Source organism: Galeopterus variegatus, unplaced genomic scaffold, assembly GCF_000696425.1.
Source record: "Galeopterus variegatus unplaced genomic scaffold, G_variegatus-3.0.2 Scaffold3227, whole genome shotgun sequence".
Classification (NCBI taxonomy): Eukaryota; Metazoa; Chordata; class Mammalia; order Dermoptera; family Cynocephalidae; genus Galeopterus; species Galeopterus variegatus.
The window spans coordinates 133,945-146,770 of NW_007729338.1; the positions used below are offsets into that span (position 1 = coordinate 133,945).

Below are 12,826 nucleotides of genomic sequence, written 5' to 3' on the forward strand. Positions count from 1 at the left end.
GGAAAAAAAAAAAAAAAAAAAAAAAAAAAAAAAAGAAGACTGGCTTTAATTAACCTTTAAATAATCTGACATTTCTTTATTCCCATTTCACTTACTACTTTCAATATTGATCTATTCTTTGCTACTTCCTCTGATGACTGGCCAAATTATAAAGCAAAACTTGAAAAGCAAGACACATACATTCCCACACAAAGTGCAGAACAAAAAAAGTTCCAAAAATAACAAAACAGAGCTAATAAAGAGAATTTAAGACATTCTTAAAGACTGTTTTGTAACTATCTTATTGAGTATCAGAAAAGGAAGTAAAATGTTCTTTTGTCAGAATAGCAACTCTCTCTCTAAATGAGAATAGTTCACATTAAAATGATAGGCCCCAGTAAGAAATAAGCATATAACTAATCAATGGAACCATCATTTGAAAAATGTCATACAAATTAATATATTGATGTCTAGAATCTAAAAGATGAGGCAATGAGCATGAAAGAAATCATACTTTCTCTTCCTACTATGCTATGTTTTTAAGAGGTCTTGTAATTAGAGGACATGTATCTACTGCAGGTAGATAAGCATATTTTCTTAGCGAAATTAATTTCAAATGCCATTTTTGTGAAATACCACCAATCATGTAGTGGACAAAAAAAGTAACAAGGCAGCCAGAGCAGAAAACTTGGGGTTGAGTATGACTTTCAACTTTCCACTTGTAAGTGCTATATCTTATAAACTTTTAAAAAAAAGCATAAAAATCTACACATCAATTTTTAAAATGATTTCTTGATACTATAAAGGCCAGTGCTATCATTTTGCTGGAATACAATTTTTTAGGTGTAATATCAATATCAAATTATAGTAAACAAAATCACCTACCATGAATTGCCAGAAGAGAGAGCTTTGTGCATCTCCACGCTAATAAAACCAGTGGATCTTCATTTCGGTTGTCACTAAGATCTGGAAAACCAGACGTGTCAATCACATCATTCATTAATATAAAATGAGTGAGGAACTTGTCATACTGCCTGGATATAAGATCAACAATAGCCCCTGAAACACAAGTGATATAGCTGTCAAAATGAATCCTCTCTAGAGGTATACTGGGTTTCAGAATCTTTAACATATCTTCACTCTTGATATCAAAAGCCATTATATAGACGCGAAGGCTGGTGCTCTTTCGTGACAGGGCTTTCCAATGCTCATCATTTGGCATGTTGTCCAGAGACTTGTGCATCACGGAAACATTATGGACCAGGAGAGACAGTCGCTGCAAAGGCACATGGTTGCTATCGGTTAAGACTCTTGCCATCTCAGCTGTAAAGTCGCAGAAATCCAAGGCAAGTGAGCGCAGATTCACAAATCGCTCCAGTTCGACTGCAGTAATAAGAGTGCTGTTACCAGGAATATTGTTGTCCAGTAAACTCAGGTGCTCCATGGTGTTGGCAATAGAGTTAGAGAGAGATGACAGTGATGTTGGGGTTACTATTTCCAGCATAAACCCACAGGACAGCCATTTCAGTTGCCTACTATTACTCAGTATTTCTTCAAATAGCTGCTGAATTCTATAAGAAAAACACATGCCACAATGATCCCATTAACATTTAGCTCTAATCATTTAACACTGACTTTTGAAAATAAGAAATGAATGGCATGCAATATAGAGAGCCATTTTCTCTCCTTAGTTAATTAATTTCTATTCAACCCACAATAAATACTGTTAAAATTCACATTAAAATATAACGAGTAAGATGTATTAAAAATACAGATGTATTAAACACATAGAAATGTTCCTCAGCCAAGGAAAGCATTTACACCCTGGTAGAAAAGACTGATGACATAAAATTCATGTTATAGCAAAGGCAAGTAGAGAAATAACAATATTAAAATAGCAGTAATTATCCAAAAAGCTCTTTGATTTATCTTACAGATTTATGATGTGGAATGGCATATACTCATCACTATATTTCATCATTAAGATATCTCCAAGACATATGTCCTTTTCAGAAAAAGAATTACTCTTCTTATTGTATCTTATAATTTCTCAGAAAAAACTACAATTATTAATATATCCCTTTTCTATTAACTATGTAACTTACTGTTTAATTTTTTTGCCATCAGGGTCCACCTTGCTGAGGTATGTATTTGACAATGTTCCTTGTTGTTGCAGAACGCTTATGTCTCCAAAAAGACTAAACTTCTGGAGGTTCCTACAAGAAAAATTATTTAAAATGATTTTCTAAATATTTAATTCATAAAAATAGAAATATTAAAAATAAAGACATGCAAAAGGAGTATCCTAGCAAAGTTTCCCTCTTATAACTCACTTAGAATCCAATTAAGTACTTGGAGATTACTTTATATAAACAATGCAAAGCAACACGATACAGGAGAAACGGCATACGTGTTAATGAAGACTGGGGTATAAAGAAAGACTGGTTCAAGAACTCAATATTTTAATGACCAAGCAAAAGTCTCTTAGTGCGCCTGAGACTCAATTCTTCATCAATAATTATAATACCTACCTTTCAGGGTTTAGGGAAAAGTCACAAAATGACATACTAAAAACCTGTTAACATAGTCAATGTGTTAAAATGCTCAAAGTTGTGGCACTGCTCTGAAGATATCTTTTCAGTAAGAAATATTCTTTGACTGAAATCTAAAGAGAATCTTCCCAGTTTTATAATCAAACATATAGCTTATGATCAAGGGAGGTAAAAGACTATGCAAAAATCTTTCAGTTTTACAATTTTAGCTACAAAACATATACTTTTCTAATAGTAAAATTATAAATAAAGTGGAGAAAACTAATAACTGGATAAAGATAAAATTCCTAAGTGCTAATAACAGCAAACTAGAGAGTCCATTTGTAACACAAAACTTAGAGATAACTTTAATAAGAAATGTGTAATTCACAAAAGTGATAAAAGAAGATTTAAATAAATAAAAAAATATCATTTCTTGATAGTATGTCACATTTTCCCAAATTAGTAACCTTAATTTCACCGAAATGTGTAATTCACAAAAGTGATAAAAGAAGATTTAAATAAATTAAAAAAAAATATCATTTCTTGATAGTATGTCACATTTTCCCAAATTAGTAACCTTAATTTCACCGAAAAGCCCGATGATGCTAAAATTCAACTTGAGAGATAATCATTAACTCATTTATTCATTCAACCAAATATTCCCCGAGGGCACCCATTCCTGTCCTACTAAGAGCCAGGTGCTGTGCTATATACATGAGACATAATAGTGATCCAGTGTTGTGAAGGAGAAGTACACTGGTGCTACATTTCTTTTTTTTTTGTCTTTTTTCGTGACCAGCAACGGATTGCAACCCTCAGTGTTGCGCCTGTACCGGACCGGGACCGGCAACGGGATCGCACATGAGACATAATAGTGATCCAGTGTTGTGAAGGAGAAGTACACTGGTGCTACATTTCTTTTTTTTTTGTCTTTTTTCGTGACCGGCAACGGATTGCAACCCTCAGTGTTGTGCCTGTACCGGACCGGGACCGGCAACGGGATCGCAACCCTCGGTGTTGCGCCCGCACCTTGCTCAGCCAGTGAGTGGCTGGTCTGTATGTGGGATCCGAACCCTCAGCGGGAGCGCCGCCGCACTCCCAAGCGGCGCACTGTAGCAGTGCCCCACCGGGCCGGCCCACTGGTGCTACATTTCATGGGGATATTTGATACTGTGTAAGTCAGAGAAGGCTTCCCTGAATAAACTGATTAAAATCTTAAGGATAAGTGGGAGTTAACCAGGAGAAATAAGGTGGGGAGAGAGTATTACAGGGAAAAGAAAAAGCATTTGCAAAATGTGAAGGGACCAAAGTGAGCTGAAAGGAATCCAGAGTGACTGGAGTACAGAGTGAGTGAGTGAACATAAAATGAAATGAGGCTGTAGAGATAGACAAGGTTCTATGTCAGAGAAAAAATTTTAGATTCTGCCTTCACAACAATGAGCTGCCCCAAAATAGTTTTAAAAGCAGAGAACAACATGATTAAATTTGTGTCTGGAAAATATACTGTAGCACTAGAACAGCCTGCAAAGAGGGCAGAGTGAAAGTGGGGAGATTAGTTAAGGGAGTATTTTAGTAATAGAGATGAGAGATAATAGTAGCTTGAATTGGGTTTTTGGTGGTAGAGGTGGAGAGAATCAACAGCCTCAAACTATATTTAGGAACTAAAATAGACAGGAATGTGTGCTGGATTAGCTACAGAGGATGAGGGAAAGAGTAATCAAGGATAATTCCTAAATTATCTGGTTTGTGAAACTGCATAGATGGTAGAGCTTTTCATTGGGACAGGAATTACTAGAAATCAATCAAAAATGAATCGGAATTTTTTTAAGGGTGGGGGGAGGGGAAGAGAGGGGAGGTAGTGGGGTAGTTAGATTATAACCTCTATTTTACACATGTTGAGTTTGAGGTGCCTTTAAGATAGTCAAGACTTCCTAAGCTTAGAAATAACAGAATAAATCAGTAAGGAAGAGATAAATTTTGGACTATATAAAAAGGAAAAACTTGATATTCAACAGCATATCTCACTAAAGAGGGCAAACCAACATAGTGAGAAAAACATGTGTAACAAATGCTATGGTTATGTTTTATATATAAAAACTCTGCATAAATCAAGAAGAAAAAATTAAAAATCCAACTGGCACATGGAAATAAGTTATAAAACAGCCAATGCAGAGCAAATCAGGGAAAACATTAGAGGGATTACTAATGGAAATAATCTAATTTTCTTCTTGACCTTTAAAGATTTTTAAATTAGTCACTCCAGTAAATTGAATCAACTTTCCATGTGATGACTAGAAAACCTGTATTCTTAAAAACATTTCAAACGAAGACATCAAACTTAAAAAACCCCCAAAACCCAAAATGAGTTTTTCCATCTAAGAAAAAAAGGGATATAAAACTGTTCTTGAGAGGATAGCTACCATATCAGACTACAAAGGACACATTACTATAATATTTAACTATGTTAGCTTTAAAGTATTTTCTCTTTTATCCTTTCTTTAAAGTTGCCACCACATCCATGAATTATAAAGAAGTTTTAAAAAAACAAAAATAAAACATTTATAGACTTCTAAAAGAATTTGTTTTTGGGAAACTATGAGTTTTTATATAAAGTACAAACAAGATATCACATTCAATTTCTAATAACATTCAGAAGGAAGAGTCAGACAATCTCAATATTTTTCTCCCTTCAACCGAACTTCCATTAATTACTTTTGTATACCCATAACACTGTCCTGTGATATTAAACCACATATGTAAGAGACTTTTATTTCTTCCACAAAGGATTAAACTAACAGTTATGAGAACTGTCCTACCATGGTACACAACTAAAGAACTGGACAAAACACACAAAACAACTGTTTGACCAGTTAGCAATATAGGACTGTGACCTCTAAAAGATGGGAAAAAATGAGAAAAATGAGATGTGCACTATGATTGCCTCAGATTATGGCCTGGAGAGTTTCCAGGTTACAACACAGGGGGAGGGAACCCAAACATAGCCCAGTGTTCTCCCTGAGTTGAGGAGACACATATTTGAGGGAATTTGCAGCTTAGAATTTGCAGGGCAGAGCACCAGAGACAAGGGAACTGTAGAGAGAACTTTACAGATTTGCAAAGACCTGATATTTGGTTAAGAAATGATCTGCACATGTGTGAGGTGAAACTGCACAAGGCTGGAGAAAGTGCTATGGGAAATCAGTACAGCATGCACAGTGGTGAGAAGAGTTTATGTTTTCACTAGCCAAAGTTAAGTGATCTTGCAATATAGGGACACTAGGTAGAGTTCTCAGAAAAGTCATGCCTTAGTAGTGGAGATTTATTAGCCTTAGGTGCTTAATTAATTAGCCAAGATGTGCTTAGTATATGCCTTAACACAGCTTAAAAGTAGGCTGAGGAGGTCAAACTGATTTCACATAAATTGTGTGTCAGATCAACATCCAATACTCTTTAAAGAGATACAAAAAACAAAAATAAACAAACAAAACAGGACCCAACAATGTAAAGTGAACAATATCTGGCATACAATAAAAAATTACCAGACATGAAGAAAAAGGAAAAATGACTCCCAAATAGGAGAAAAATGAATCAATGGAAGTATACTCAGAAATGGCAGATTAAGGAATTAGACAAGGAATTTAAACCAGCTATTAAAACTAGTCATCAATAAAAAGACATATAGGTTGGAAAGGAAGAAGTAAAATGGTCCTTATTTGACAATTACATGATCATTTACTAAAAAATTCTAAGCAATCTAAAAAAAGTTACTAGAACTATTAGGTGAGTTTAGTAAGGTCATAGTATACAGGGTCAATTGGTCATAGTATACAAAAATCAACTGGATTTGGAATAAACTGAACACCAGTATACGTCTTATACATTAAAAACTGTAAGATATAATTGGGAGAAATCAAAGAAGACCTAAATAAGTGGAGAAATATACCATGTTTGTTAATTAGAAGATTAAATATTATTAATATGTCAGTTCTTACCAAACTGACCAACAGACACAACATAATCTTAATCAAAACCCAGCAGGCTGTTTCTAAAATTTATCATAAAAAGTGAATGAACCAGAATAGCCAAAACAATTTTGAAAAGAAGAACAAAGTTGGATTTCTTACACTGATTTCAAGGCTACTTTCACTATCTGATTTCAAGACAATAAAAAGCCACAGACTGAAGACAGTGGTACTACTGGCTTAAGCACAGACATACAGATCAGTGAAACAGAACAGAGAATCCTGAAATAGACCCAAACATATATGGTCTTTGTATGCACATAATATTTAAGATATGAGAAATAAAATAAAAATTAGCATTTTTGACAAAGGTGGAAAGTCAATTCCATAGCAAAAGGACCGCTTTTTAACATATGGTGTTGGGACAATTGGATCCTTATCTTGTACCCTATAGAAAAATTAACTTGAAATAGATCACCTTCCTACATAACAGCTAAAACTATAATACTGCTTAAAAAAAAAAAAAGGAAAAAATCTTTGTGACCTTGGGTTACGCAAATTTTAAAATTTTCATCTAACAAGACGCCGTAACTCTATTAATGACAGAAACAGTACAAATTTCAAACCAAGACATAGTTACTCTTTTGAAACACCAAAAAAGTCCTCATTTTCAGATAGTTACACTGTTAATTCCGTAATAGCATTTACAATGTCATTACTGTTGTTCTTTAGCGCTCGGACTGCCTTTGCTCTGGACTCATTTGCTAGTGACACGACCAATTCTATGTCCTTAACTTGCACACCTGTTTCATCAACCTTTTCTTCTTCACTCTCCTCTTGTACAGTTGGAGTCTGTGTGTTTTCCTGAATGTTTGAGACAGCTTTACCTTGGACTTTGAATTTTTTAGGAGGTGCTAACTGTGCTTTCTGAGATAAATCCTTGATCTTGGTGTCCCCCCAAACTATGTTAAATATCTGAAGCTGGGCTCCTGTAGACATTTGGTTTTGTGATGACAGAGGGGATATTCTCAATTTCCAGATAGTTACTCTAGTAACCCTTGTAAACTGTCAAAGACCCAGTTTGGACACAGCCTTCCATGCCTTCTTTGCACTATGACTCTGTTTTGCTTTACTGACAGGTTCTTCAGCAATTTCAGCTGCTGCTGCCAGCTGGGCTTGTTGTGTGGTTGCCTGTGTGGAATCTTGTTCCTCGAGCTCTGGTACTGATTCGTCACTGTCAGATTCTGTTCCAGACCTTGTCTCAACCTGTGGCTGTGGCAACTCCTGCTCTGTAGCAGGAACGGTTTCTGTGGCTTCTCTGGGCATTTTGTGCGGGGAATGCAGAATCAAGATGGCGGCAGAAAGCGAGTGGGAGCGTGTCCCATGTCTGGTGCAGAAGGAAGCTGGCAAATATTTTTTTTTTAGATAGAACACAAAAAGCATACACCATTAAGGAAAAAAAAAATTTGTAAGTTGGTCTTCATCAAAATTAAAACTTTTTGCTTTTCAAAAGACAATTAAAAAGGCGAGCTACAGACTATAGAAATTATTCCTAGGGTATACATTTAATTTAAAAAAAACCCTGTATTCAAAAAACATAAAGAACTCTTACAACTTAATAAGACAAAACAATCCAATAAAAATACAGGCAACAGATTTGAACAGACACTGTCACTGAAAGAAATGTAATTAAAGGCATATGGTTAATACAACTTCTATTATGGCTAACATATTTTACAGAAAGCCCACACCATTTTTCACCTTTCATTGTGATTATAAACATGACATTATAGACTCTAAGGCTAGTTTTTCATTATATAAAAAAAGCTGTAGTTGAGAATATGTTATCTATAATTGAAAAAAAATCCTACAACCCCGAATACATCTTGATTATACTGCCAACTATGTTGTAGATAATGGAAAAGTATGCACAGAAAAACACATACTTTTTCTCCATCTCTTCCATTAACTCAAATACAACCCAAATCTAAAAACTTAAAAAAACAAACAAACATGGGGCCGGCCCGGTGGCGCACTGCTACAGTGCGCTGCTTGGGAAGCGCGGCGGCGCTCCTGCCGAGGGTTCGGATCCCACATACAGACCGGCCGCTCACTGGCTGAGCGAGGAGCGGGGGCAACACCGATGGTTGCGATCCCGTAGCCGGTCCCGGTCCGGTACGGGCGCAACACTGAGGGTTGCGATCCGTTGCCGGTTGCGATCCGTTGCCGGTCACGAAAAAAGACAAAAAGACAAAACAAACAAACAAACAAACAAAAAGCCCCAGGAAGAAGACAACCATACTTCATGAATGGAGCAAATGAGCTCACCTTTCTTCACCTGTCATGTCATTTCTGACTTTCCACTGACTGTAAGATATATATAATCTCCACTGCTGTCTTTACCACGGATCTGAAAAAAATGCAGCCTGCCAGCTTTAAGTGATGCAAAAGCACAGGAGGTAGGAATCCTCATTTTCTCATTCTCTTCAGAGAAACAGGAATGGAAAGATACATAAAAAGGGAAAACTGAAATTAACCATGAATTATAGGAGTATCTCCTCCAAACAGAAAATTTTCTCCACTTATTTTCTATAATAGGATCAAAGAATTTAAGATGACTGTGCTGGTGTTTACTCCATTCTTTTTGTTTTCCCAGTCATTTCAATCTACATCGTATCATTCACATCAAGGTCTGGATATTCCATTTCTTCTCCATCTCCTTGGGGCTACTCACCCCACAATGTAGATAGATCACCCAACATTTTCCAAGATACCCATTTCTCTTCTACCCTTCTCTAATCTCCTTTTTTCTATTACTTCAATGTACATTTGCTTTAAAAATTCCCTTAATTATAACATTAGAGATTTCTACTTATCAAGGTCCAAGAAAGGTACTCAGAAGCTCATTTAACGTACTTCGGTTTTATTTATATTTGAATATGCACTATTTTATGTACAATATGTGATAAATAAAAGCATTTATCTCCAAAGACCTTATGAATTAAAAATAAAAGCAGGAAAATAACCTTTTACCATATAGCTAAAACAAAGGCTTTTAAAAAAAGTGTTGATACTTTTGGCATAATGGTGACTGTATCTCTATTATGGTTATTGGTAACTAAAATTAAAAGTAGGGTTTCATAAAACATTTCCCCAATTTATTAATCTCACAGCTGGTAGCTGGATTTAGTGAATCTAAAACAGAAGTTTTTCGGGGCCAGCCCGTGGCTCACTCGGGAGAGTGCGGTGCTGATAACACCAAGGCCCCGGGTTCGGATCCCTATATAGGGATGGCCGGTTAGCTCACTGGGTGAGCATGGTGCTGACCACACCAAGTCAAGGGTTAAGATCCCCTTACTGGTCATCTTTTAAAAAAATTAAAACAAAACAGAAATTTTTCTATCTCTACTTCTCTTTTCAATTGTGACTAAAATCTCCTTGCAGTGTCATTGTCCTAGGCACTTAAATTTTATTGACAAGCAGCACTCAATTTCCTCAACTATTCAACAATCTAAAACTCCTTATCATTCATACCATGACTCAGTGCTTCTGTGTGTGTCCAAATAATCTAAACAGTATTAACCAATGAACTTCAAAATTCCCACTACTACTGGGGCCGGCCCGGTGGCGCACTGGATGGTGCGCCGCTTGGGAAGCGCGGCGGCGCTCCCGCCCAAGGGTTCGGATCCCACATACAGACCGGTTCCCGCTCACTGGCTGAGCGAGGCGCGGGAGCAGCGCCGAGGGTTGCAATCCCGTTGCCGGTCCCCGGTCCAGTACGGGGGCAACACTGAGGGTTGCGATCCGTTGCCGGACACGGAAAAAAGACAAAAGACAAAAAAAAAAAAAAAAAAAATTCCCACTACTACAAATTGTATATAAAATATTTTGTCCATTCATTTTGTTTCCTACATAAAACATTTCTTTTTTTTGTGTGTGTGTGACCGGTAAGGGGATCGCAACCCTCGGCATGGTGTTGTCTGCACCATGCTCAGCCAGTGAGTGCACCAGCCATCCCTATACAGGATCCGAACCTGTGGCCTTGGCGCTACCAGCACCGCACTCTCCCGAGTGAGCCACAGGGCTGGCCCTAAAACTTATTTTTTCCTCCCCAATTCAAGAGCTTTCACTAGCTTGGAATCTATTCACTGAGTTATGCTCACTGCTAAACTCAAAGTGTAACAGGTTAATTTTTCTTTACATAATCAGTAATGATGTTGAAAAAAATTAAACATTACATTTGCTTAGCACAAATCATTTATTTGTAATTATTTTCCTTTTCCCATACTGACCACACTGGCCTGAATGAAGAATTCAATGTCCCTTATTGATTGAGATAATCAAACTAAACCACATTATAATCAGCAAGAATAATGTTATTCATACTTCTAAAGGGTTGCCCAGGAGAGATGAAAGAGCACTGAATGGGAAATTAGGTGTCAAAAATGCAATAATTCTCTGAACTGCAGTTTTCTTGTCTGTAAAATAAAGAAATCTTAAAGTTATTTTAACAGGGAAAAAAAAAATCCCTATCACATTAGTAACACCTAATTTCTCCTTAGAGCAAGATTACAAATAATATGACTAAGTTCTCATGTCATCAAACTTCTTGTTTAAGTCATCCTCAACTTAAAAATGTTCTGATTCTGTAAATTCATGGTCACTGGATTTTGATTTAAAAGTATTGGGCAAAAGTGTTGTCAGAAATAAAAACAGAAACAGAAATTTAAAAAGCCATAATTTCACACCACTGAGTGGTGACCATTCTGTCCCATAAATTAAGAAAACTTGTCATTTTGCTCTGCAAGGCATTATATAACATAATGTTAATGAATTGGCAAAATGAAAAAATATGAAAATATTTAATAACGAAAACTATAGCTTTTAAAAAATTAAAACCAATATTATATAAATAAATATATCTAAATGGTACAACAATAGAAGTTTATGGCTTCTTAACCTGGGGTCTATCCTAGAAACTGCTGGCCAAATATTGTGTATATGTGCACTTTCTGGCAGAAGGATCACTAGCTTTTATCAGCTCTTCAAAAATTAACCACAGAAGATTAAGGGCCATTGACCTAGGCCTAGAGTTCTGTAGGAATATTAAAAAACGGAACAGACTAATAAACCAAAGTAACAAAAAACTCTAGATCTATGTACGTACGTGGCACATTTAAAATATAACATTCACCACATTTACCAATGAATATCCCTACTCACAACTGCCAACATTCAAGATCTATTTCCCTTGGTATATCAATTAAGAAAGCACAAGCTGCTTGCAGCCAATGACAGAGATAACTATTAAAGATTAACACAAAAACAGTTAATAGAGAAGCAAATAAAGTACTAATATCTAATTTATTTTGGGCCTAGGCCCCTAGTGTTTTTCAATTTGCTGGCAAGATTCAAATTCTGAGAAGAGGATTTTTCTATTAGAAATGCCATTTTTTAATCAACCCAAGTCACAGCTGTGGAAAACCAAACAATAAACAACACAAGTTATCAGGAATTCCCTGTTTCTGTAAAAATCAAAAGGCTTTACTTTGGCAGTTCTGAAAGAACTTTGTCACAAATATAGTATTTGATTATTCTCAAAAAAATTCTAGCCCAATCTTTTCTGCATATTTCCCCCCTATACACTCCACGCCACAGCAATGGAGGACTGTCTAATGTCTTCTCAGTTAACCTATGAAAGCAAATCAGACCTCTTAAGTTTTGGCATTTTAAGATTTTTTTGTTTTGTTTTTTTCAGTATTGTTCAAAACAGCTCCCAGAGTGCTTTCAATTTAGGACTTTTTAAAGATAATTTTTATATTTTCAGGCTTTTTCTGAAAAATCTACTTAAACATCTAGTAAGACTCTAAGAAAATGGGCAAATTTCATTTACTTTGTTGAGTTCTTTCACTGATAATATGGCATGTAACTAATATTAATAATGCAAGTTTTAAGTATTTCCTTTTTTTTTTTTTAAATGAAGAGTCTTTGCTTTGGGGTTTAGTAGCCCTTTGCATATGAAAATATTTGTAAATGAAAGGAAGCACAGCTGGAGTTGACTGTTATTTGTCTGAGATTGGAGTTGGGAAATGGGTGGAAAGTGTGTGGAATTTATAAACTTTTTTTGTTTATTAAGAATGCAGGCTTAATCAAATCCTGGCATTTAAAAATCTGATTATATCTTTGAATAAAACCAACATAACTAATTCTCATGTCTTGAACTAATATACAAGGTTAACTGCAAAATAAACAATTTCAGGGCTTATCATACTTTTGGTTATGAGTTTATTTCGGTGAAAGCAAACTGTCAGAAGATGCCGATAGATGTAATCACTCTGTAGAGAAGAATTT

At 35.8% G+C, this 12,826-nt stretch overlaps 1 protein-coding gene and 1 pseudogene across 1 annotated transcript in view; both read right to left on the reverse strand.

The window, feature by feature from the left end:
• Positions 1-856: 856 nt before the first annotated feature.
• The window catches only part of FBXO33 (F-box protein 33), a 37,084-nt gene continuing 25,114 nt past the window's right edge, over positions 857-12,826 (reverse strand). Inside the window, exons 2-3 of the mRNA XM_008584334.1 lie at positions 2,085-2,195; positions 857-1,550 (exon numbers count right to left, since the gene is read on the reverse strand). Of these exons, the coding sequence (XP_008582556.1) occupies positions 857-1,550; positions 2,085-2,195 (805 nt within the window). The remainder of the gene's footprint in view (positions 1,551-2,084; positions 2,196-12,826) is intronic.
• On the reverse strand, positions 7,154-7,801 carry LOC103600100 (annotated as a pseudogene).